The 26,804-nt window shown below is 37.8% G+C and overlaps 4 protein-coding genes across 4 annotated transcripts; all 4 read left to right on the top strand.

Annotated features, from left to right (window-relative positions):
• The first annotated feature begins 268 nt into the window (after nucleotides 1-268).
• On the top strand, nucleotides 269-4,363 carry LOC133009195 (troponin I, fast skeletal muscle-like). The gene is made up of 6 exons (XM_061076618.1): nucleotides 269-276; nucleotides 1,240-1,276; nucleotides 2,740-2,868; nucleotides 3,119-3,208; nucleotides 4,023-4,196; nucleotides 4,286-4,363. Exons 1-6 carry the CDS (start codon nucleotides 269-271, stop codon nucleotides 4,361-4,363), a joined length of 516 nt encoding a protein of 171 aa, XP_060932601.1.
• A 4,378-nt stretch (nucleotides 4,364-8,741) lies between these two features.
• LOC133009735 (troponin I, fast skeletal muscle-like) lies at nucleotides 8,742-11,124 on the top strand. The gene is made up of 6 exons (XM_061077270.1): nucleotides 8,742-8,749; nucleotides 9,263-9,302; nucleotides 9,559-9,687; nucleotides 9,780-9,869; nucleotides 10,794-10,967; nucleotides 11,056-11,124. The coding sequence occupies exons 1-6, from the start codon at nucleotides 8,742-8,744 to the stop codon at nucleotides 11,122-11,124; spliced, it is 510 nt and encodes a 169-aa protein (XP_060933253.1).
• Nucleotides 11,125-14,284: 3,160 nt separating this feature from the next.
• Nucleotides 14,285-20,203, top strand: LOC133009167 (troponin I, fast skeletal muscle-like). The gene is made up of 6 exons (XM_061076579.1): nucleotides 14,285-14,292; nucleotides 16,582-16,621; nucleotides 16,729-16,857; nucleotides 17,491-17,580; nucleotides 18,889-19,062; nucleotides 20,126-20,203. Exons 1-6 carry the CDS (start codon nucleotides 14,285-14,287, stop codon nucleotides 20,201-20,203), a joined length of 519 nt encoding a protein of 172 aa, XP_060932562.1.
• Nucleotides 20,204-22,606: 2,403 nt separating this feature from the next.
• On the top strand, nucleotides 22,607-25,306 carry LOC133009734 (troponin I, fast skeletal muscle-like). Its single transcript, XM_061077269.1, has 6 exons — nucleotides 22,607-22,614; nucleotides 22,942-22,978; nucleotides 23,120-23,248; nucleotides 24,218-24,307; nucleotides 24,386-24,559; nucleotides 25,229-25,306. The coding sequence occupies exons 1-6, from the start codon at nucleotides 22,607-22,609 to the stop codon at nucleotides 25,304-25,306; spliced, it is 516 nt and encodes a 171-aa protein (XP_060933252.1).
• Nucleotides 25,307-26,804: the final 1,498 nt, after the last annotated feature.

Genomic DNA, 26,804 nt, shown 5'->3' with positions numbered 1-26,804 from the left:
TGAAGCGTTAACTCCCTGAGGATATTTGGTTTTGCATGCTTCTCCCAGGCGTCAGTCGGGACATTTGATCCAAACTCCAAACTTAGCTCTATCACCATCGCCCCTCATCAACTGTTCGAATAGATCACATTTCCAAGAGAGGAGGCTGCGGTATTTAAGCAGAGAGCAGATTATAACATCCTTTATTGTCCCTCAGTGTCTCAGTGACTTTCTTCTTCTTTTCTGTTTTTCTCCCTTGCACAGGCTGTGAAGAAAAGAAACCGCCACCATGTCTGAGTAAGTTTTAATATTTTTCTGGAGTGAAAGTGTTAAGTGTTACTATGTATAAAGCATGCAGTATTCACCATTGAAAAGAGGGAGGAGGACAGACAGACAGACAGACAGACAGACAGACAGACAGACAGACAGACAGACAGACAGACAGACAGACAGACAGACAGACAGACAGACAGACAGACAGACAGACAGACAGACAGATAGACAGATAGACAGATAGACAGATAGACAGATAGATAGATAGATAGATAGATAGATAGATAGATAGATAGATAGATAGATAGATAGATAGATAGATAGATAGATAGATAGACAGACAGATAGATAGAAGAAAGAGAAGGAATGTAGGAAGGTTTAAGAAAGGTTGTCAAGTTAAAACAGAAATATAATTCAACAAGGAGGAGAGAAGGAAAGATACTCGGAAGGAAAGAGTTAAGAGAAAAAGTAAATAGGACAATAGTGTAGGGTCGAAGGTCAAAGTAGGAGGTCCAAAAAAAGGGCAAGAAAGAGAGAAATGTCTTATGTGATTTGGACAATGTCATTTTTTCTGCTTGATATCTAACTAAGAAGAGATGAAAATGGTAGAATAAATAAAATAACTGATGATGGGAAGAAAAGGGCAAGATAAGAAAAGGAAACATGAAGAGACAAGACAAGGAAGGAACTACCATGAAAAATGGATTCCCCTTGAAGATAAACCTGATCATTTCTGAACAAAAGTTATTTCTGACGTGATTTTGAGGAAAACCAAACATGATATACATGTCGAGGTATGAAAACGTCAGTGTTTCTTTCTAAAGTGCAGTGATGGAGAAATGCTTAAAGAGAATGTTGCTGACAGAAAAACAGAACCTACTTTTATTTTTCACCTTTCAGGATCAGACATTTAGAACAAGTGGCTGTTTTGCTTGATTCGATAATTTCCTGTCAAGACACTGACAGTGTGGTTTGTGCTCGTTACAGGAAGAAAATGAATTCGAGCCGCAGGCATCATCTCAAGGTGAGAGCGATTTCACAGCTACTTTCAGTTTTCAGAGTTTAACTGATCAACAGATTATCAGATTGTGAAGGAGCCCTGCACAATTGAAGCTGCACATTGTTTCTTATGTTGTGAGGAAGTTTTGACGGTTTATATTGCAGAGCCCCGTACATCACACACCATTATTATCAAGTTGTTAATGGAGAGACCAAACTGAATCTATTCTCTGCTTTAAGGACTAATTTTTCCTTTTTTTAACCAGATTGCAGTTACCTACATTAATGTATTATTGTGTGACATGTGCTATGTGATCATGAGGGAAATGAATAATAATCATATTGAAAAGTGTAGTTGCAGAAAACCAGCAGCTTACATCTGTATGGATGTTTTTGTGTTTGTGTGCATTATGGGATACACGACAGTTGTTGCTGGGAGGTTTGGATTTTATTTTGGATTTTCACAGTTCGCCAATCAGCCATTAATAATTAATTAACATGTCACTATTGTGTGATGTCATGTTACTGTCTCTGTGTTTTTAACTGGAGGTTTTCCGGAAAACATCGTTTTTGATAATGAATCTGCCATTAGAGAGTTTGTTATATGTATTTGGCCTGACATTGAGATGTGCTGCTTTTAGTGTCAAGTCACAATTATTCCAGTTGAGTTTTCTTCTGTGTTGTCTTAACTACTCTGACACACACCCACACCCACGCACACACACACACACACACACACACACACACACACACACACACACACACACACACACACCAACACAAACACACACACACACACACACACACACACACACACACACACACACACACACACACAGACACACACACACACACACACACACACCAACACAAACACACACACACACACACACACACAGACACACACACACACACACACACACAGACACACACACACACACACACACACACACACACACACACACACACACACACACACACACACACACACACGTATATATATGTTTGAATCTGACCAGCGGAGGAAAGCGGCTGATTCTGACAATAGAGTGTTTTAAGAAGGTGACGTTAGTGATTCTGTGAGACCAGGATCCATGTTTTTCTCTCTTTTTTCTTTAAACTGCGGATAAAGGAGTTTATGGGATGTACGACTTCTGTGGACAATGAGATGAGAAGAGTGTCCTTTGTCTGATGAGCTATTGTAACTGAAGCTGATTCCTTCATTGTTGTGCCCTCCTCTGGCCTTGTGTTCCTACTGCTTTGCTACCTGAATGGCCACTTTCACCTGACAAATACGTGGGAAATATTTTTCAGCGCAAACAAGTTTAAGGACACATTTGAGAATAAGTAGTTTTGAATTAAACACTTTTTGGACTAATTTCCTGTGCATGTCTTGACATCCTTGAATTGTGACCTAAAAGACCCGGTGAATGCTATCGCAGAGTGCCTTCTTCACGACTTGCCTTTGACGTGCCTCTTGTCCAACAGAGTTTGATGCTCCAGATTGCGGCGACCATGATTGCTCAGGAGAAGTTGGACGTCATAGAAGCCAAAAAGGCCTACATGGCTGAAGCCTGCCCGGCAGCAAGCGCGAGTGGAGACACAGCCGCACTAATGGTGAGAGACACTTCAGTTCTGAGTTTGACACTTCGTACCATGTACTCAGCTAAATCTGTTTGGCATGGCGATGTTTAGGTTAAACTGATCCGAAATTTAAGCTCAACATCGTGGGGTGCCCTAGCGCCATGTATTAGTGCTAATTAGCAGCATATTTTCCTGGTTATTGTCAGCAATTAAATATCATAATATCCATTAGTGAATGGTTGGGATCAGTATGTTGACATCACCTCTGTCTCTCCTGTTTAAGGAAGCCTGCAAAAAGCTGCACGCCATTATTGACAGAGTGGATGAAGAGAGGTACGACCTGGAGTCCAAAGTGGGCAAGGCCGATAAAGAGGTAAACCTCCTCCTCCTCCTCCTCCTCCTCCTCCTCCTCCTCCTCTTCCTCCTCCTCCTCCTCCTCCTCCTCCTCCTCCTCCTCCTCCTCTTGCTGCCTCTGCACTGATCTGTTCTCCACATGAGAATAGATAGACAAAACTGAGAGGGAAAAAAACATTTAACAACTTAACAATTATTTGGACTGAATACAAAGCAGGTGTGACTGCATGTGTGTTTGTGTTAATCTCAGCCACTTCCTTCTGATATTTACCCCCAATCTCTCCCTTTACCCCCTTGTTCCTGTGCTACAGTTATAATGTCTCACAGGGTATGCAAACATTTTTGTTCCAGTTTAATGTTGATGACACTTAATGTTATTGGTCCCGTATTTTTCTTCTTATTTCATTGAATATGGTGCTAATCATATGGCGAATTGAGAAAGTGTTTATTGCTTATGCAGTTGAAAGAAAATATCCAAACTTGTCTTATCTCTCGAGGAAGTGTTCTTCCGCATACCCAGAAATCTCCACTCCCATATTCACGTACACAACCCAAAGTCTCCAGTTTTTTATTGCAAATATTTTGACGGGTTTGTTCATTTACAGCTCGATTTTTAGAACATTTAAATACGATCTATCAGGTGAATATTCACACTCAACAACACAGACGATCAGTTGATTGACTGTACTAGGTTTTCACGGGGTTTGCTTGCAATGAATACAACTAAATGACTGGAAGTATCTAGAATAAAATGACTTATCCTTTAAAGCAAACATCTACTCTGACACTCATTTGGCTTTATTTGACTTTTAAGCTGCTCTGGTTGAACTTAGATCGATGATTTGAAGATCAAAGTGGTCGACTTGGCCGGCGTGAAGAAGCCCGCTCTGAAGAAAGTGCGTATGTCTGCTGACGCCATGCTGAAAGCTCTGCTGGGCTCCAAGCACACAGTCAACATGGATCTGAGGGCCAACCTGAAGCAGGTCAAGAAGGAGGTGAAAGAGGAGGTGAGTCTCTTCAGAAGGGCAATCCCACAGGTAATAAAAGACAATTACAACTGTTGACAAGTGTTGACTGCACTGTTTGTGTCCTGCAGCCTTCAGAGCAAGTCGGCGACTGGCGTAAGAATATTGAGGACAAGGCTGACAGGAAGAAGATGTTCGAGACTTCCTAAACAACTTAACTCTTTCTTTACGCCGGTTCAAAGTACTTTTTTTGGGGAATTTATGATTTTTTTCATCGAATTCCAAAACCTTTTCTTTCATTAAAACTGTCAATTTCAACTTGGTGTCTTATTGTACATTTGTATAGCGAGTGGTTAAAAGGGAAACTACTCTTTAACTTGACCTCACACTTCCCGTTTGGTTCTGTGTTGGTGTTCACTTTTGACAACCTCCTGCTCTTAGTGTTTTTGTAATAAACATGCTTTGTTTCCTACATCTGATCTCATGAGGTATTCTGTCTTTAACTCAGTGATGCTCAACACTGCAGAGGAAGCACACGACACACCATCATCGAATCTTGATCGCTGTACAGAACAAAATATTTCTCACTGTTTTGTTTTGTCAAATGTTAAAGCAAAACTTACCTTGAAACAGAATTCATTGCCTGTGTCACCTAATGCAAACGTGTATATTGGTTTTACACATTCAAAGTCATTGCAAAGCATCACAATTATGTCTTTGTTGTAGAGATCAATGTGATTGATTAAGATGAATTGTGTTGGAAGGTAAGAATGAGATTTAACAGGGTTGTGTTTTGCTCTTTGTAGTGGTGTGCATATCATAAAGGGACAAGACACCATATCCATGTTTTCATCAAAGTCAACCTCAGAAAGGTCATGCTGACTGGATAATGCTTTACTCAATGAAAAATGTTATTTATCATAGTAATCGTGTCAAAAATGTTTTATTGTTATATAACAATCTGTCAAAATGTCCATTGTCAAATGTTTTTTTCTATTTTCCATCTGTTCATGGACATAATCCAGGCAGCAATTACCAAAACATTGATTGGCGAAACAAGTTAATAATATATAAACATGAATTTGCAGGGATACAGTTAATTCATGTGTTCAGGGAGGTGTGAAAAGTGAATATCTTCTTTAATTTTCTATAATCTCTTTTGCTCACATAATGCATTTTCCTCTTTTGTAAAAGAAACCAAAATATATTTGTATAAATATCTACAATGAAATACTCAAGTAAACTCAAAGTAACATTCGCTACCCTTTCCCAAAACTCAACTACCTGTAGTTGGAAATAAAAATTTTTTTTTTTCTATTTCTATTTCTATTTCTATTTTTAACTTTTAACCTTTCTTTGGACAGAAAATATACACATACATTTGTACTCACTCAAAGGTTTATGTGCAGAAAATATGCATGTGCTTTTTTGTAGAAATATACAGATACTGTGTATCAGGACAGGGCTGTGGTGTTGCTCATACTGACCACATGGTGTCAGCAGAGGTCTTCATGTTCCACACCTACAGTCTTTGTAGTATTCAGTGTGAGCAGTCTTCAGTCCTATGAAAAAATGTCAGATATGTTGACCGAAAAAAAAGGAAATGCAAAGTTAATCAAATCCCTCCAAACATTTGAATCACAATTTAGCACAAAATACCTGAAAAAGAAGAAAATCTATAAGCAAATTACTTTAGTGTGGCAATTAAAAAGAGCTTAAATAAAATGCTTATTTGCTTTAATGTTCATGTTTGTTTATTACTCAAAGTACTTAATTTCTATTTACTTGCGTTTGTGTTATATATACTTTTAATACTTATATTTTAACATGATAAACATGTGCTAATACAATGAATATGTCTCAATTGTTGTTTATCAGTTAATATTTTAGTAGTAATCAAAGCGACGAAGGAGAATGACTGAGATTTAAACATGTTAACGAAGCCTTACTGGCTGAAGAATGTCTATACTTCATTTCTCCTCATAAAAACATAATAATTTTCAAATGGAGCGTATTGACCAGAGATGCACACAGCTCAGTCACACAGAAGGTGAGCAGCAACAGTTTGACTTTTCAATGGTTTTTGTAATTGTATCATGTTTCAGACGATGTTACTTCTTTCTAAAGTTCTTTCTTTTTTGCCCTTGTTTTCTGCCTTTATTGTGTTTCAGTTGCAGCTTCCAAATCCAGCATGAACTGAAACAGCTCTGATTTCAAGTCAGCAACAAATAAGGTGATTAACCTTATTGTAGAAGAATTCAATGTGTTTTGAAATCTCTTTATCTATTATGACTACATGTTTAATATTGAGATTGGTTGCTTTTCATGTCAGCTGGAACCTTCTCGCTGCAGTTTAATATCTTCATTTCACGAAAGTGACTTTTAATGAATCAGACATTTTGGGAAAATATAAATTACTTAGATGAAGTGCTGTTCCCATAAAAGAGTAAATGGCAGAATTATTAGCAGTTATTATTTATACCAAAAATTGATTTGTTTTTCATGGAACTGCTGCATTCAACTTTCTCAGCAGTGTGTTGAAACTTTCCCAATGGGAAATATTCTTTAAAGCTGTCAGAGATTCATATCTGTGGAATTGAACTGTGGCGAATGATATTGTCATTCAGTCACTTTACCTCAATGACAATTAACAACTTATGTAAAGTCTTGATATTTTAACCTGCTATTATGATCAATAATCATATCTAGGATAAAATGATGATGTATTACAATTTACAATATAGGAACATGCTTCAGGTTAATAAAAAGACCAATGAAGGCTGTACCTCAGGAAGTTGAGCGGCGGATTCAATTTCAATTACATTTTATATGTATTGCGCCAAATAACAACATACATTCTCTCAAGTTGTGTGTTATGGTTATGTGTCCCCAACAGTTTTCCTTAATTAGAGTTTTGTTATATAAAATTAACATTTTGAAAGTATAGAGACTGTAAATATGGAATATTTAACGATGATGGTTGTTTTTAGGTTGACTATCAATGACTATCTTCTTCAATAGGTCTAGTCTTTCTTGACTCTGTTGCAGGTCTCTTTCTGTCCTGCTGACAGCCTAACCAGTCTCACTGAATACTCCTGACCCAGCATCAGAGATTGTAAATTTGATTTACAAGGTCAAAGGATGAAGGTATGTTTCAGCCCCTCATTGCCATGGTTAGGCCCAGAGCTCCACGTGGCCATATTGAGAAACCTCTGATCACCCACCTAAGCCCATAAATACCCCCCCAAGAAATGTTCATCTTTTAGTCTGTGATTACCTGACAGTCTCCCAGTCCTTCAAACAGCCTCTGCTGCCCTCCTCATCGTCACTTTGTAGGTGAGAAACTTTTACTTTGGGAATTTTGGCTAAAGGGAATGAGGGATACTGAGTAGCAAACATGATGCTGGATTTGTACAAGAACCTTTCAACTTTTTGTAGAATTTAAACCATGTTCAATGGCTGAGTTTGTTTATAAAACTCAGTTGATATTCAAGTAACAATCAACAACTTATTTACAAGGTATTTTATCATGGGATATTTCCCAAAATCCAATTAGAATATTTAATATTAATTCAATATGTGAAAATATAACTTGCATACGTTGTCAATCTGAACCATGTTTAGGATTCAATTTATAGAAGAGTAGCAAGAAACAAATAATACCCACTAAATATTCCACATAAACATCCCAAAAAGACTTGAATAAGATAAGACAAGAAAGGAAGTGCTTTATTAGTACCACAATGGGGAACTTTGTTATTTATGGGAAAATGTATCAGCTTAAAGCAGGTTTTTTATTGTGTTGGGACATACAAACCTTATAATTGGCACTAATTGATTCTTATTGCTTCCCTCCTGTAGTATGAGTGAATACATTTCCATGTTACTGCTCATAAACAAATCATCGTAAATGTCATTGTTGACATTTGACCCTGAGCCAGGATTAACTCTGACCTGATGACTCAGGATTCGAGAGTGAATCCTGAAAGTTTCTATTTTCATCACAGAGAAATGATCAGAGACACACAAGTTCCCCAGTAGAAAACATATATTCATGAAATAAACAGTTACGAGCAATGACATTATGTTTTTTCAAAACCTTCAGAAGATTCAGAAAATTCTGCATATATTAAAAAATATTCCAAATTCAATTTCAAAATAACTTAATTATATGTTATGATGGAAAGTGTTACAGTGTGTAAATGTAAACAATTGAAGTGATTGTCAAATCTCTTGGTCTCTTATTTTTGAGTTTAACTGATTAAACTAAATTAGTAAGATTCTGTCAATGAGTCAAGTCCATAAAAACTACAAGTGCTGATGTTACATTTTGCTGCAATGGAGCTGCGACAAAAACAGGTGTAGTTTTCCTCCTGTCGGTCAAAGCGTCACTTTTGCGACTTCAGGGTCAAAGGTTGAAGGTGTTTAAACCTAAATGTGTGTGAAGTGTTCAGAGTCAATAAGAAAATGTGTCATAGTTATCAAAGTAAATTAAAGTAAAACATTCTATATGCTGTAATTTGTCGAATAATGTCTTTTGGTTTTGCCAGATTTTTTGCCAGAGTCTGAAACCAAAAAGAAGCCAAGATGTCTGAGTAAGTTTAACTTTATTCTTTGATGTCTTTTTTTGCTTCTTACACAAACAAGAACACAAAATCAAGATTTATAATTCCCTGCTTTCCCCAAATTGTGTGAGTTAAGGCTGAAATAATTACAGGAGCTTATATCGATTAATGGATTGATATGAGAACAGATGTAATGGTTAACACATACCTTTGGGTTTTAGACGTTTAGTCAAACAAAACAGGACATTTCTATTCAACTTGGATCTCATTGAGCTCTTATTGCCATGTATTACAATTTATATATGAAATTTTACTATTTTTACTTATACTATCCATTGAGCTGTTTTTACTTTTAAAATTCATTTTACTGTTTGTACTTTTACTATTCTGACATTTTATTGACCAATAATATTGATTAATAATGGAGGAAACAATAAGCCTATATATCCATAATAAATCTTACCTTGGGCCTTAACACCTGGGGGAGATTTTCTGTGGAATCCTTTAATGTTGTTATTAATATGATGTTTTCATTGTTTAAAGTGGAAAGAAGATGACATCGAGCCGCAGGCATCATCTCAAGGTAAAACAAAGTGAACAGAATGTCTTTATTGTCCACAGGAAAATAAATTAGATTCAGGCTGCTTACAGAGACAAACACAACTCCAGTGGTATGATCATGTTTCTTTGTCTGCTGGATGTACAAATATGCCACTGGGATCGAACAAGTTAACTATTACAGCTTCTGCCCCCTAGAGACAACAACTATCAGTTATAGCAGCTTTAATTTGAAAAAAAAAACGTATAAATTACAGAATCTCTTTGTCCTTGTCCTGCAGAGTTTGATACTGCAGATCGCTGCTCGCTGGCTGGAGCAGGAAACTACTGATCTTGCAGCCGCCAAAGAAGCTTACATGGCAGAGACTTGCCCCGCCCCCAACATGAGTGGAGACCAAGCAGCTCTGCTGGTAAAAAACCCTCCAACATACAAATTGAGGAGGACCTAAAGTTATGGAGAGCTGATTCTGTGAGAGAAACTCTTCTCTTTCCTTATCGACAGGAATTCTGCAAAAAGCTGTACCAGTCCCTCGACAAGATCGATGAGGACAGATATGACAACGGGGCCAAAGTTGCAAAGGCAGACAAGGAGGTAGGTTAAAAGAAATATTAATTGGATGTGTTTACATAAGTCTCTCTTTCATGTTTAAGACTCTCAGTGAATCCATTGACATAATGTTATTCTAGGCTTTACTTACTCCTACGCATGGTTTGAGTTATTTGTAATGATGACTGATGATGACTGCCCAGAGGGCAAGTAGATCAGATGCTTTTGTTGCAATTGTTGAGGAGCATTGTACAAACTATTTTGAGTTTTTCCTTTTCACTTGAAATATAGCATAACTACTTGCTACCTTGTCCTTTAATTAAAGCTTCAATGTGTAGGATTTTGGTGAAAGGGATCTAGTGGCAGACATTGAATACAAAATAATAATAGTGATGTTCTCACCAGTGTGTTTCATCTAAATTGTACGAATTGTTGTTTTCTTTACCCTAGAATTGGGCCTTTATATTTAAATACTTTATGTTTACATATGGAGCGGGTCCTCTCTATGGAGGCCACCATGTTTTTTACAGTAGCCCAAACTGGACAAACTAAAAAGGGTGAAGGGAGTGTTATTCAGTTGCAACATGCAACTTCACCACTAGTTGTCACTAAATTGTACACATTAAACCTTTAAGTAATAATACCAGACTTTCAGTCTCTTCCAAAATAAAAGGTTTTTCTGACAAATGATAAAGGTGTGCTTAGGTTTAGTAATCTCAAACTAACCAGTAAAGGCTCCTAACCAGCCCCCGGTCCAATCTGTCTTATAATATCTCTCTGTGACGGTGCGTCACTGTAGCGTCCAGTGTAGAAACAATATTTGAAGGAGAAACAACACATGGAACTTAACTGTCCACTTGAAGTCGCTTGGTGATCTACCATCACCTTTGTATTAACTGTGTGGTTTTCGTGTGTATGACTGTATCACTCTGCTGTGTTTGGTCTTTAAGTCTCTGTTTGTGTTTCCAGATTGAGGAGCTGAAGCTCAAGGTGGTGGAGCTGGCTGGAGTGAAGAAACCCGCCTTGAAGAAAGTACGTATGTCTGCTGACTCCATGCTGCAGGCTCTGCTGGGAGGAAAACACAAGGTGACCATGGACCTGAGGTCCAACCTGAAGCAGGTCAAAAAGGAGGTCAAAGAGGAGGTGAGGCGTTTTTCCATATTTTTTTACACATTGACATGACAGACAACATCTCAACTCATCAAATCTCTACATCTGTCAGGGTGGGGAGGCGGTCGGCGATTGGCGTAAAAACATTGAGGACAAAGCTGACAGGAAGAAGATGTTCGAGACCTCTTAAAGACTTTCAAATGCAACTTTCTGTTTTCACTGCTTCTGGTCTGCAACATCATTTACTCCTGTTACACCTGAATTTTTCATTTATTTGGAAATACTTGTGCAATTAAATTCCTTTTTTTGGAATATGGCAATGCTGTGATTCTGTCGTTTTTCACAGACAGTGTTTGACGGTTTGGAAGTAAAGATGTCGATGTAACTACAGATATTGGCAATATCTGCCCTTATGAAACTTATAGAGATTTCAGAGATCTTACAAGTTTTTTTTACAGGCCACATTTTCTAACACTGATCCAATAAACTTGGGTACGACATTAGGTTAGATAGATATATGTCATTTGATAACATCTACCGAATTGCAGCTTATGACAAAAGTCATATTGGTTGGTTAGTAGACTGATTTTATAACTCAACAAGATATTTATCAACATCACAGGACTATGGGGTCTCTCACATTGATATAAGACCGCCATTCTGTAGCCATGACCAAATGTATCCCTACATTTCTATCTTTCATCTGAAACCTCCCAAAACCTCAGTATTTTCCCACAGTAGAGAAGTAACGTAAACTTTAACTTTACTAAATGTTTGACTTAGCCCGACAGCGAGTTAGGGAGAGTATATTACTCCAGTTAACTGAGGGCTGTGCTGTTGTTTAACCAGCAGATGTCAGCAGAGAGCCTTCCTCTCACTCTCCTCTCTGCTGCTCGGCACATCATCATCATCTCTCCTTAGTGTCAGTCATGAAATGTGGCTGAATGCCATTAAGTCACAACTCTTTGCTACCTCCTCATCACATCTGGAATACAAAGCAGCAGCAAAATGGAAATCTACAAACGGTGAGTAACTATCTCCTGTTCTCACTTTTTTTAAGCTACTATATATCGTTTAGGGCCTTAACTCACTTTGACATTAAACATCTGAGCTGTGTTTTGAGTATTTCATATAAAACTACGTCATAAAACATTTTCTTTCCGCTTTTCAGTGAACCTACATTTATATGATGTTTACAAGTCAAAACAATTCAGCCACATTCCCCCAAAACTCCACCTGACATATTTGGTTTTGAAAAGTTTCTGTTGAACTTGCATGTAGAATCATTTTTGATTCTAAAATGATAAAAGTATGTTTTTCCCAGAGAATGATGAGTTTTTTTTATTGGTTTACATGTCCTTGTACTGTATTTATTGATTAATGGCATATGATGACGGCCTTCCACTCTCCAAAGCTGATTGGATAGTGAATGGCATAGATTCATTACTTCATTATCAAAGAAGAATTTATCAGCTGACTGACATTCAAATCTGCACAATTTTCTCACAGTCAATCATCCTCATCACTTTAGCTGAATATGTGCAGTGATAACATCCACTCAGATTAATATAATGAAAGAACTGTAACAACATCTGTTCTGTGTTTATGAATTTTTATTTACTGAAAAAGTTTTTGCTTGCTCTAATTCTGCCTCCTCTCTTCACTGTTTGGCAACATGCTCCCACTTCCAAGGCTGCAGATCATCTGAAGTGAACATGACGCCTTCAGTCAGACCACACATGTTTTCTCAGACTGTAAACCTTGGAAGATCTCCACCTGCTTTGTTTGAGTCAAGCTCCTGAAGACTCGTGTTTACTGAAATGTACCAAAGCGCCATATGGCTGTGTGACTAACAGCTTTACAACTCACTGCTGGCCTGCTGCTATAATGGAAACTGTATCTGTGCTGCATTAATCATGTCACCCTCTCCGCTCTGACTGTTGTGTAACAATTGCTCCATCCCCCTTGCTTGTCTCCGTGGGCGGGAACCTGATAGCGTCTCAGCATCTAGTCCATGGAGGCAACTTCCTGCAGCAGAAATTTACGAGGTTCCTCTGAGAGTTGCAGAGGTATTTCTGGAGCCTGTTGGCCCATTGGTCTGAAGTTTCTCCACTACCATAAAGAGGGCTGACTTTTCTGCTGAGTGGGCACCTGGCACCCTATATACCCTGTTTATTCTTTACTGTAGGGGACTTGGCAGCGTCTCTGTCCCTTCTTCTTCACCTTCCCCGTCACGTTCAGTAGGTGAGAGGCTCTCCTGCCGCTTCTTTTCACTCTGGCAGCAAAGTGAGGTTCTTGCTAGCAAGTAGGAGTTTGGTTTATTCTACAGATTATTAAAGATGGTGCTACACGTGTGACCTTTGACCCCTGAAGCTGCATTTAGAGGTTTAGAGATAGAAACAGCTGCTGAGATTCACTGTACTTGTTGAAGGACACTGAAGGGCATTTAGCTCAGGCATGTTGAAGTTTGTATTCAAACCTTAAGGGAAACTGATGCAAATGTTTAATTTTGATGGGGTCTTAGTGCAATATCATGGCCTTTGGATGTGTTTGTGTGTCTTGCATTGTGTTGTGAAAATGTTGAGGTTTGGTATTTAAAGTAAGAAGTGCATGTTAGCCCATCCCCGCTTAATTTCCCAAAATTATCAAATTAATTCTCTGATATTATATTGCTTTTTTCTGTTCAGTCTTTCTATTCTTTTCACTTTTTTGTGATTCTCCTTTTAAGACGGAGATTTATGTTTGTGACCACTTTTGAAATCATGGAATACCTTTCCACAGTGGTGGAAGAGAACAAGTTCTGATATTAATAATTTGTATATGTTCACATTATCATTATTTGTGGGGAAATTGACCAGTTTCAAGCCTCAAAGCCTCTGCATTATTCGTGTCCGACTCTTCATATTAGGATCTTAACAGTTTCTGCACACGCCCCCCGGCGCCGGCATGCCTGCAAGATGTTGGAGTTGGTGTTAACAGCTCTCACTACGTGCTTTGCGCTGCATTTGCTTGCACTGTTGGTGGCATTTCGTGCTCAGTTCTTTGGCTCGCCGTAAGAAGTTAAATTCCAAACAGAATGTCTTCGGAGGAGCCAACTGTTCAGCTCCAGGGCCACGGCATCTGACCCCGCCCATCCAAATTTAGCCAGTTTGTGGACGCCGGCAGCCGGTTTTCCATGATAGTAAAGTGTATCACGTTACCTGCTTGAGGTCAAATGGGTCATTGATGGAAAACATGAGGGCAACAAGACTTGTCCAGTTCAGTCAGTGTGTTATATAGAACCTGTCTGCTTGTGTTTAACTAAGTGTTTTCTGTCTCTGAACAGGGTGTGAAGATCACAAGCAGCAAACATGTCTGAGTGAGTACAGTCTTCTTCTTATTCTCATTTTTCACTGTACTGGTCTTGTTAACCTGCAAAAGAGAACTAGACTCAAACTTTGCACATTTCGTCTGACTCTTTAAAACAGCAGCTCTTTACATGTATTGTATACCACCTTGGGGCACTGCCACACATCTCAGGGATGTTTTGGATTTAAATACCAGTGTAGTTCACAGCGATGTTTAATCAGAATTAACATAGGAATTGATAAAACACGTTCTGTTGTGATCACAAAGTAGTTGAATAATTTTTGAAATTCTGAAAATGATATAATGATATATTATGATATTGTGCTTTAAAAATACAACTGGATTCAACTGAAATTGAAAATGTAATCAGTCTATTTTGTGAACCTGCACCCAAATGCAGACTTCTTTTTAAGTCTTAGTCATGTTAGGAGCTTTGTTTAGGAGCGTTACGAACCATTACTCTCTACATTCAAATAACTGAGATAATAAATTAATAAATGTACCCGGCAGAAATTGTGGGAGCTGTTGGGTCTCTATAATTTTTAAGATCTTGACCTTAATATGTGAAGTATCTTGAGATAATGTATGTTATGATTTTACGCAATACAAATAACATTGAAAGGATTTGAAACCTTAACTCTGAAATCATCTGTGAAATAAAAGGTCATAGTGAATATAAATGTTGAACGATAGTTTATAGGCTTGACCTTTGGCTTCAGATATCAGCAGCTGTAAGTGTTGCTGGCATGTGTGAGGAGAAACACATCAACTGCAGGCTGATGATGTTATATTAATACATTAGATCGATCTGTATTTTCAAATGGTTGCGGTTTGTTTTCCCTCCACATATCACTGCATGATGAAGCACTGACAGTTTTACTCATCGGTTTCATTGTCGTCACTTTAAGTGCCGATATTTTATTCATGTGTTGGTGTGACATGATTTATCCTTCATGTCTTCTGCCAACTATAACAATTCTCAACTTTATCAAATCTTTCTGAAACAAGTGTAGAACACCAGTGGGGGGTTCCGCTGTTGCACAGGAATATTTCAATTTTTTGGGGGTTATAAATAATGTGCGTTTCTGTCTGTACAATAAGGGTATGGTCACATCAGACTCACTTTACAGGGCTGCAGAAGCATTCATTGCTGAATAATCAATGTCATCATTTAATCAGTGGGAACTAATGTATTAGTGCGTTGCACGATAGTTTGTCATGCTGTGTCACGTTGGACTGCGCAGCTGCTGGACCATAAATACCCAACTCAAACACACAGCAGGGTAGAGGGTTCTTTTGGGAGCGCTGCACTACAGGAGTATTATATCCTGTTATGCTGGTTTCTGTCAGTAGGGGGTAGTATTTAGCTGTTGATCCTCCAAGGAATATTCACTTATTTTGTTAACACCTTTCTAGTTCCACAATAATCCATAACTCATCCCAGTAAGAGTAACTTATTATTTTTATTGCTGTATCTGGTTTTATTTAATTCATGCCCATCTGTAAATCAAGTTAGTTACTGTCAGGTTTCTAAATATGTGCAGCCTTAACAAGACATTAAAGCTAGACTAACACTCAGTTGAGCCCTTAACTCTGCCAACAGTCCCATTAAATTCAAATAAACTGCTTACACTTATTGCACCAATTGCTCAAAATATAACTTTATTGCACAATGTTAAAGAATGTGATAAAAAACTTCCTGACACACGCATCCTTCCACCAAGTGTCATGGCAACCTGTCTAGATGTTTTTGTGTAATGTTGCGTACAAACAAACAACCCACTAAACAAACGGACTGGGGTCAATGAAAGTTTTCTGTATAATCACATACATTTCATAGATGTATATAAACTAGGTTATAATCTGATTTGGTGGACCCCATGACATCCATGGGTCACTGTGCACTGGTGCAGGCAGCCGCCAGTTAGCTTAGCTTAGTTTGAAGTATGAAAACAAGGAGGAACATTGAGCCTGGTTTCATCCGAAACCAACACATCCACCTCCCAACACCTCCATCACTAAAAACAATGATTTATTGTGCACACAACCACATGTAAAACTGTTTGCAATGTATGTGTAGTATGTTGAGCGTTAGAGGAGCTGGTGCTCCAGGACAATTTTGTCATGCTGACTCATTTTCAGCCTTGGCGCTAAGCTAAGCTAACAAGCGTCAGTTGTTTCCTTATATTTGACGTACAAATCAGCGTTCTCATGCAACTCTCTGCCAAAGAGCAAATAAATGTAATGCACAAAAGTTCCATCATTTGCTGATTGTAACTTTCTTATATTTGCCTCAAAGGGGAAAGAAAATGACGTCCAGCCGCAGGCATCACCTGAAGGTGAGCATAACACCTCATCTTTTCACCAGGATTTTTTCAGCAGTGTTTAAGTGTCAGTGAAACCTTTTCATTCAAATTTTACACATCATACTTGTATGTTCCTGCAGAGTCTGATGCTGCAGATTGCTGCTACCTGGATCGAGCAGGAGAAGAAGGACGCTATAACAACAAAGGAGACCTACATGGCCGAGACATGTCCCGCCCCAGAAGTCAACATAGACCAGGCAGCCCTCATGGTGAGACACCAATAATATCTTCATCACTGATGCAAATTCTCAGTTTCTTATGTTGAATAGACAGAATGTTCAGTGCTTTTCTTCAGTCTTTTGCCTTAAATAGTGAATCAGCTTCTGAAACTGAATTTAGATGATGAGTGGAAACTCAACCCTGCTGAAGTTTCCAAAGGTTAACAGCTGTTTGAAGCTTATAGCTGGAGTCTTCCAGAGAGAAAATGTTTGAAATCTTCATATGGTGGAGTTATCAAAAAGTTATCTGTTCCTTCCAATCCACCATTGCAAAAGATGAACATCAACAAAGGCTCAGAACCAGGATAAGAAATACTTTATTCATCAGAAATACTTTATTATAAAAACTTATTTATTTCTCGGCTACAGCTAAGAATAAAAATCGAAACGAACAAAGACAATATCAAAACATAGAAATTAAATAAAAAATAATGCTGGTTATTTGTTTAATCTAACAAAGTGTCATATTTTATGCTTTCTGTGTAAAATCTGAGAAGTAAGTAGAAACTGTATTTGTCAGCTGAGAGTAGTGGAGTAAAAACAACAATATTTCTTTGTGGGATGGAAGAATAACCTATTAACTAGAACAGCTGTGGTTTGCTTCATGTATTTATCTGTCAACAGGAATTGTGCAAAAAGATCAACGGGTTCATTGACAAGGTTGACGAGGAGAGGTACGATGCCGAGTCCAAAGTACAGAAGGCCGACAAGGAGGTGAGAGACATTAGAGGAAGTTATTGGCCATAAATAATTAATAATATCATTAAAATTGGATTTGTCCAAGTTGACATTTCCTAAATCTTTGTCTTGCTAAGGCAACTTTGCTAAGAGAATTTTCTAGAATCTGCTATGGTATGGTTACATTACCTTTTAGTCAAGAACATTGATAAAGCAACTGATTAGATTTTACCTGGTTTTTCCAAATCACGAGATTTCTAGAGTGAGATGAACGAATGGCAGAGGACAACTCTGGTGATTCTTAGTGAAACGTATTCAAAGTTACAATGACTTGTTCAGATTGTCATTGTCATCTCTGTTCAAATCTATAAGGCCATTTACCTGCGTTTAAATACATTTTGTGTGATCATACAACAATCAGATGATACACACTTAAATACATTCATGATGCAATGGGGATGGATTGTGATCTGATCAGTTAAACCACCCGTGGATACATTCTGACCCCATTGAGCACAAGTGTAAATGCAGTTGTGGTGTCAATAATCCACATAGGCTACAACAATTTAGTGGGTGAAAGTTATATCACATGTGACGGTTTCAAATCAGCAAGGCAGCACTTCTGGATGAGCCTTGTTTCTCGCAAATAATTATGACTTTAATAACTATAAGGTTAGTATGTGCTTACATTCACATGTTGGAAGTAAACCAGTGGTATAAAGGAATTCTTGTACCAGCTCAGTTTGCAGTGTGGTATGCTGAACTGTCCGCCTGAGGGCAACATTTGGCCGTTTAAATGAGGCGTACAAGATTAGATTTAAACTGTGCTGACAGATTACCATACAAAATTACACTATATAGAATAATTTGATAGAACAGGAACATAAAATTGCTACTTGAGTTGCTGTCCATCTTTGGATTGTATCTCCTTTTAGTTTAAGAATAAATGTAAATAAGCAATATAATAAATATCATTTTTATTTAATATTTTTACTGGTTCTTGTAGGTATAGGGTTACAATGTTTTTATCCTGTTCACTAATGTTGTATTTTAAGCATTTTTGTAATCACTCAAAGTTTGCAAAAACATATTAGTGTCACTGCAATGTCTCATGAGTGTAATGCATGAAAAACACTCCTTTAGGGTTCAGTGAAGAAACTGTAAAAAAATGTTCACTGTAATTAAAAACACATGTACTTGTCAGAAAATGTTGTAGCTGCAGATGAAACATAGTCTTTGAGCATCATCTGAGACTTCTGTAATCGTTTGGAGGGACTACTTGTTCCTAAAACCTTTTGGTTTCACACATGAACTCAATCGTCACTGATGTTTCTCTGCCTCCAGATTGAGGAGCTGAGGCTGAAGGTGGTGGAGCTGGCCGGAGTGAAGAAACCCGCCTTGAAGAAGGTGCGTATGTCTGCTGACGCCATGCTGCAGGCTCTGCTGGGAGGAAAACACAAGGTGACCATGGACCTGAGGGCCAACCTGAAGCAAGTCAAGAAGGAGGTCAAAGAGGAGGTGAGGAGAGATTAAAAATGTCCAACTGTGTTTCATGTGACACTTGAATTGACAGTACAGACGAAACCATGCAGCTTTATAAGGTTTGTGTTGAGCTTCCTAAGAAGTTAATGTATAAAGGTAAATACTTTGGTGAACTAGGAGAAGTACCTTGATCCTTTTTTTTCAGGAGTTCAAGCAAGTTCTCATCTGATTCTGTTTTTTTCATTACAATATCAATGTTACACTTCAATCAATCATTATAGATCATATATAAAAACTGATGATGTAATGATGCTGTTGTTGACCAATCAGAAGAAATTACAAAAATGTAGCTACTGAACATGGTAAATTCACATTTTCTAACATTGATTTTTATCACCTTTCAAAATTCCAAGTTTCAAAGACAGTCAAGTATAAAATCAAATTAACATCCAGAAAGTAATGAAATATTTAAATGTAGTAAATTGAAATCGTAAATGAAACAATTCAGAAAATGTATCTAAAAGGAAAAACTGTACAAAGTAATTAGAATCAGGACACTTTAAGTCAAAACTTTGAGACAGAAAGCAAGCACCATTTTTTTCTGTTAGTAAACACCTTCCATACATTTGGTCTCCTCATCATTCTGTCTTAAACACTCAGGTCACAATACCTTACACCTTAAATGACCATATCCTTGTTTCACTTCCCACTACTGATCACTGTTCATATGTCTCTGAACTGTCAAAGAAACCGATGGTTCTTCCTAAACCGATGATTCTTCCTAAGAACAGTCTGCATTTACTATTAACTAGCTGCTTATCGGTATCCTTTAGATGTCAGAATTTCCCACAAGCACCAGAATATACCAGTGACAGAAAATTATCCAAATCATCCCTAATAATGTAACAGGTTACCTAAAACTCTTATTCTATTAAACTCAGATTTTTATACTCAAATGAAATGAACGGAGATCAGGGCTTCTGAACTCAAACGTTTGTAATTTAATAGAAAAGTAGACATACTGGCACATTTTAGATTCAAACTGACTGAAAAAGGAGAACGGTTCTTGTGTTAATGAGTCTTTGCTGTTACTCTCCAGTCAACAGAGGCGGTCGGCGACTGGCGTAAAAACATTGAAGATAAGGCCGACAGGAAGAAGATGTTCGAGACTTCCTAAATCCTGGACTGGAGATGACGACAACAGGGGATACGTTTCTGTCCGAGGTCTAAGAGACGGAATGTATGTGTCCCTGAGTCCTATCAGGACACACCGGGACAAGAATTTAGACACCTCCATTCTTTTCTTTTTTTTTTTTTTTTTTGTGATACAGTCACGGTGATACGGAGATAGACTGAACTCTACAAAAGTAACAGTCACATGATCTGTCAGAGACACATCTTTTCAAAATGTACAAGTTTTTACTGAGTCATCAGAAATAAATGTTTTGAAATAAGACTTAGTTTGTTTGCTACTTTTATCTCCATTTTAATCATTCTTCTTTTTGTTTTTTGCAAATCACACTTCATCAAAGTGGCACTTAAACAGCACATTATAATGAGTTATAAGTTAGGGAAGCATCCTAAAGAAGGATTAACATTCTTGTAAATGTGTTTGAGTACTGTCTTTCTGAGAGTAGGATAAGAAGATGTATCTCTCTCTCAAGTCCGAACTTTGACTAGAGGATGTGTTTACCTTGGCTTAGCTTAGCATAAAGACTAGAGACAGAGGGAAACAGCTAGCCTGGCTTTATCCAAATTTAACACACAGAAATGACATTGATATCCATCCTAGCATGTCTATTGACTTTTCCCGAAATGATGAACTATTCTTTTTGAAGACACACCAGATAAAAGACAACTTCAACACAAATATCACTAAATAAAATCAAACACATCCTAAAACTGCTGATTTGTGTCTGTATCTCTAAGGACACGATGAGAGGAAACTAGTGTGAACCTGTTTAATGGAAAACAACAAGTAGATCTAACTCATGTTAAAAACACAGATATTTCTATTTGTTCAGAAGTCTGTAAATATATACAATAGATAAAATGAGAATGTGAATATTTCCATTTGAGGTGATGGAGTAGCTTCAAAGCATTCTGTTTGGGCCAAAGTTGAAGATATTGCTTAAAGAAAACCTCAGTTTAAGGTTAAAGAGTGTCCTCAGTTTCTTTCTATGAAGGAGATCTTGACGCCGGCAGATCCACTTGAAGTCTTTTCGCAGAGAGGGCGGTTAGCACAGCGGGGCTGAGCCGGGTGTATTTCAGGAGCTCGTCGGCCCATTGGTCTGGCCAGGAATCCATTTCCATAAAGAGGATCTGGGCAATTTGCTGAGGCATCGCAATCCACCATATATACCCTATTTCATTTTTCACTGTCTGTGGGTTTGGCAGTGGCTCCTTTTCCTCCACCAAGTGTGTCTTGTCCTCTTCTTCCTCTTCTTGATAGGTGAGAACTTTATTTTAAATCTGCTATATTTTGTCAATTTTTTCCAGCCTCTCTGAGACCAGCATCAATTATTTTACCTGACCAAAAAAAAGAAAATTCTTCAGCGCAGCCAAACGTCAACCAGACTTTCTGCATGCTAGTCATGACATCTGACCTTTTTCTGACAGACTTTAATTTATGAGACCCGTTCATCTCCACTGTTTTGTGTTTTATGTCCTGAAGCTGTTTGCAGCTCAGGGTTAGCAGGTTTTTGTAAGGCGACAGACTGTAGCACTCAGGCACATACAACACAATTACCATCATGTCGTCTAACCAGACGTTAACATGTGTTGCTTTAAAAGTGTAAAACAAGTTGACAGAATATATAAAACTGAATTTCTTAGAGTGTCCAAAACCTTTTGCTTCACAAAACATGAACATTTTCATGTTTAATGCTTATTGGCTGTAGTATTTTACTTTGTGTCACTATGAACAAACTTGATAACACTTCAGTGCTTAATTAACATTTCAATTAATATTAATATTAATATTGAATATTGTAAATTATATAATTGATGGATTGATATGTCAATTTATTTGTAAGATTTGTTTTGTCGTACTGTTTAATTTGGTAAATTTGGATCTGCTGGGTCACAATCAAATTTAATAATCTTCTACCAAAATAAGGATTGGATGAATTAATACTGTTTTCCTTTTGTTTTTCTTTAAAAAGTCAATAGGAAAAGCAATAAAATGTCATATCCCCTGACCTTTACCATTTAAGGTCATTAACACATATCAACCATCAACTTTAGCTAATGATATTTCACTTCGGAATTTTTCAAATGAATCCTTCACTTGATCTGGTCATTAACTATCGGCATACGACATTGGATCCGTAGCTTCCCAGTTTAGTTCAGTCGACGTCGCTGCTCTTCAGCTGTGGCCTCAGATCACGTTTCAGCAAAAATATTCTCGTCTATAGATCTCCATCAGAGCGACAGCATATGCTGATCTCAGAGAACCTCACTCTTGTCCTGATCTGAAGACTACAGCGTTGTTCAGTTTAAAAAATGTAAAATGTTTCCTCTGCTCAAAGTGTTTTTATGTGTTTCCTCATGCAGCTTGTGAACCACAAAAACTCTCACGATGTCTGAGTAAGTAACATCATAAGTGTTTACATCCATCTGGTTTCCATTTCACCTGAATCATTTCTGTGCAGAAATATCTGTTGACAAGCACATAATGATATAATTGTTTTGTCTAAAATATTGTTTTGAAAATAGGAATACAAAAGCAGCAATGGTTACAAGTTAGCAATTAGTTTAATAGCTAGGCTCATAATATGACTGTGAAATTTGGTCAGATGTACTTTACTTCAACTTCCCGACTTCAACAAGCAAAACATGTTCTTCAACATGGATGTTGAATTTGACTGTGAATATGAAATTAACTGACTTGTGAAACAACTTCTTCTCAAACAGGAAAAAGATGAACTCCAGCCGCAGGCATCACCTGAAGGTAAACCAACTAATTTCTGTTTAAATGAACGCTGTTACAGCCCTGGATAAAAAAATATTTGTGTTGAGCTTTAAATCCCCTCAAACCTAATTGAAGAGGACAGTGTTGTGAGTGGACATCTCTCTGTTGTTCGTTCTGCAGAGCCTGATCCTCCAGGTCGCTGGGAGCTTGCTCGAGCAGGAGAAAGCGGATAAAATAGCGGAGAAGGAGAACTACATGTCCGAACACTGCACCTCCCCAGACACGGCTGGAGACCAGAACGTTCTCATGGTGAGAGGAGTGTCTCTGTTTCCCTGAAGTGAAATAAGAAAAAAGAAAGAGGATTCAGAGTTCAGGAAAAGCCTCTGAAAGACCCTTAGATTCAAAGAGTTAGGACTTGTTGAATAGTCAGTAAACATCCAATGAGAAAACGATCTCAAGATTTTTATGAGCTTATCAATTTTGCCTTGGTTAATGCAGTTGGTCCTGCTTATAACCAGCTTATATAAGCTCAAAAGCATTCTGGTAAATGTGGGAGGTCACTTTCGAAATAACAGAAAACATTGATGCCAAACTGGACACATTTAAAAAAAAAAAAGAATTCTTCAATTGATCAGTAAATGTTTATTTTTGAAGGTTGTTATAATTTGGGTTACTTTTTTTTTAACCTTTGGGTGGATTTCCATATTCAGCCATAGTCCAGAGGTCTAGACAGCAAGAGGTACTAAATGTGTGAAGCCAAGTTTAGCACAAATGATGGGAGCAGGTGGAAACTGTCTACCTACCAAATTTAGTGCTTCTTCATTTCGACAAAGATGATGAAACAGTTATTTTCTTGTTGGCATTTAACTGCAACTGTCTTAGAAACACATATAGGCAAAATACTAAAGCTCTCCAGAAACTGTGTATAGGCTAAATGAACAAAGGGAAAGTTAGACTGACTATGTGGCGGATGTTTCTCTACCTGGAAGCGATAAAGAAAGCACTGTTGCCATATTTGAACTGACATGTCTGACGATGTCCGGTCTTCCGATTTTCTACATTTTACTCAGATTAATTTGCATCATCACTGTCATTATTTTAACCCTGATGGTTTGACATGAAAATCCCCATATGGTTGTCAATATGGGAAAATTTAACATGATAAGCATCCTCATAATTCATATAAAGGTAACTGTTTTTTTCCTTTTTTGGCTGAAATATCAAAGTACCAAAACGCAATGTGTACACTGTTAACATGAGAAGTTTGTGTGTTGACAGGAGTTGTGCAAGAAACTCAATGCCCTCATTGACCAGGTCGATGAGGAGAGGTATGACGCCGAGGCCAAGGTGCTGAAGGCCGACAAGGAGGTAAATGTTCCCCAGACAGCATCACATAACCAGCAGCTGCATGAACGACGACAAACTAAAGAGCTTTCCTCCCCGCAGATTGAAGACCTGAAGATCAAAGTGGTGGACCTGAGGGGTGTGAAGAAACCCGCGCTGAGGAAGGTCCGTATGTCTGCTGACTCCATGCTGCAGGCTCTGCTGGGCTCCAAGCACAAGGTGACCATGGACCTGAGGGCCAACCTGAAGCAGGTCAAGAAGGAGGTCAAAGAGGAGGTGGGTACTGTGGATTTGACTGTGTTCTTTTTGGAGGTGAGATTTTAGGGTTACATCTGTACTTGTGCTGTCCTCTTTGTAAAAAAATACAGGTATAGGCCTAAAGGTTTCTGGTTTGTTTCAAAGGATAACTGCTGTGATTCGGATTTTAGATCTGCAAATACTGTTGATGTCGTTAAATCCTACCTCAGAAAAAGACTGAGGTCTTAGTAGTTGCAATATGTCACAATTAGAAAGTCATTGTGTTCTGACACCATTTTGATTATGTTTGATTTGGGAAAAAACAATCAAATATTCTGATACAGCAATGGTTGATGGTCAAACATGTATGGTTATCATTGTAACTATCCTCTGATATACTGAAGTCGTATTACAAATCCAAGGTCCATCACATGACTCACATTCCAAGATCTTGTCATCTAATGTGCTGTCTTTTTCAGAACCGTCACTGCACTTGTGGAGATACTTAAAACGTTACTTATTTATTCTGTTAGCTCACCATGAGTCAGTTTAACTATATTGCATTCAGAAAAACGCACACTGCTTACCTCTAGTCCCAAAATGTTGGAATGAAAATAGTAAAAATGGTTTTAACGTTTAGTCGCCGGCTAGGATGACTTCTCACAAATGGACTTGTGTTCTGATTATTTTGTTTCCTCCACTCTGCAGAGCACAGAAGCAGTGGGGGACTGGCGTAAGAACATTGAGGATAAGGCTGACAGGAAGAAGATGTTCGAGACCTCCTAAATGCATCGCTGCTGATGATCTTTTCATTTTTTTGAACTCCACCTACGTTATATCAGTTGGTTGTTGATGAATTGTTTCAGTCGAATCATGCGGCAGGTTGAACGGCAGGTTGGCATGTCGGAGCGGAGTCACCTTTGAGGTGTCAGAAGGGTTTTTTTTGGTGTTTTTTTTTTGCACTTTGTTTTGTCTGGAGGGAAGGGGGGAGTGAGTGTTTCTGCAGGTTCACAAACCAACACACAGTAACAAGTCTTAAACTCCACACATTCAGGAAAACATCCACACAAACCGAATCATGTTGAATAATCACAATAAAGTCAAATGTGGAAGCAAATCAGCCAAGGGTTTTGTCATTTTTCCATCTCACCTCCTTCAGATTTACAGGGTGAAGACCAACAAACACTGAGATCATAACACCCTTTAAAATAAAGCTTGTTGCAAATGTTTATTAAATGCTGCATAATGCTAATCCTGAAATAGTGAATTTTTGATTTATACATTTTTGATTTTCTTGTAGTTAAATTCAATATTGGAACATTAAAAAAAAGACATTGGCTGATGAAACAACATTAATCAGTGTCATTAATCAGCAGCAACATATTTGTGTAGTCTTAATTATAATGATGAAACTGATAATAGTGAATAAATGATAAATAGTCCCCATAATTTGCAGTTTACGCTCATATGTATTTTTAAAAGTGTGTCATTTATATCTTATCTAATCCTACGGCTATTGATAAGACCCCCCGTCCTAAGATAAACATTAGAAAAGGATGTTACAATGCTTTCTTGTTTCTTCTCTTCTCAAAGATAAATCAATAGGTTCTTTGGTGAAAACCCTGAACCTGCAAAAGAATTCAGATCATTGTCTCTGTTTAAATAAATAAATAATATATGTGTCCTGAGTTCAAAAGCTGAACACGATAGCAGAACCTGGCGCTCTGATGTATCCCGGTTCTGGCTCAGAAAGAGGTCACATGTGTACATGTGTGTGTATATAGTACAAATGTTTCACTGAAAAATAAATAGCCTACTTACCTACCTACCTTTAAATTTTGAAAAACTCTATACAGTGTAATTGGCCATCACACTCTGCTAAGGCTATTTCATGCACCAATATATACTCCTCTACCAACCTGGATTATTTCTTATGATTACCACGGTGTGCATTTACAGCAGCAGTGTTGTTGTTAGTCAACTTTTTTGTAGTCTAGCCTTGGAGTAGTTTTAGAGCTTTCTAACTTAGGATGCAGGAGATTAGTTGGAAGGTGAGAAGCAAGACAATGCTACTGTCATGAAATACGACTTTATTAAAGAAAAGGGGGCATGAAAATGGGCTTCTGAATGAAAAAAAGGTTTATACTTAAACAAAAGTCAACATAAAAGGAAAGACTTTTACTAAAAGCAATTGGGGAATACCATTTTATAATAATGTGTTGAGAAAAGAAATTACACAATAACACTTTTAAAATTTGATATGGAGCAGATTGGTGGTGTCGTT

This window comes from Limanda limanda, chromosome 8 (genome assembly GCF_963576545.1).
Source record: "Limanda limanda chromosome 8, fLimLim1.1, whole genome shotgun sequence".
NCBI classification, from domain to species: Eukaryota; Metazoa; Chordata; class Actinopteri; order Pleuronectiformes; family Pleuronectidae; genus Limanda; species Limanda limanda.
The sequence above is the reverse complement of the archived record's forward strand: the minus strand, read 5'-3'. Positions and strand labels throughout refer to the sequence as shown.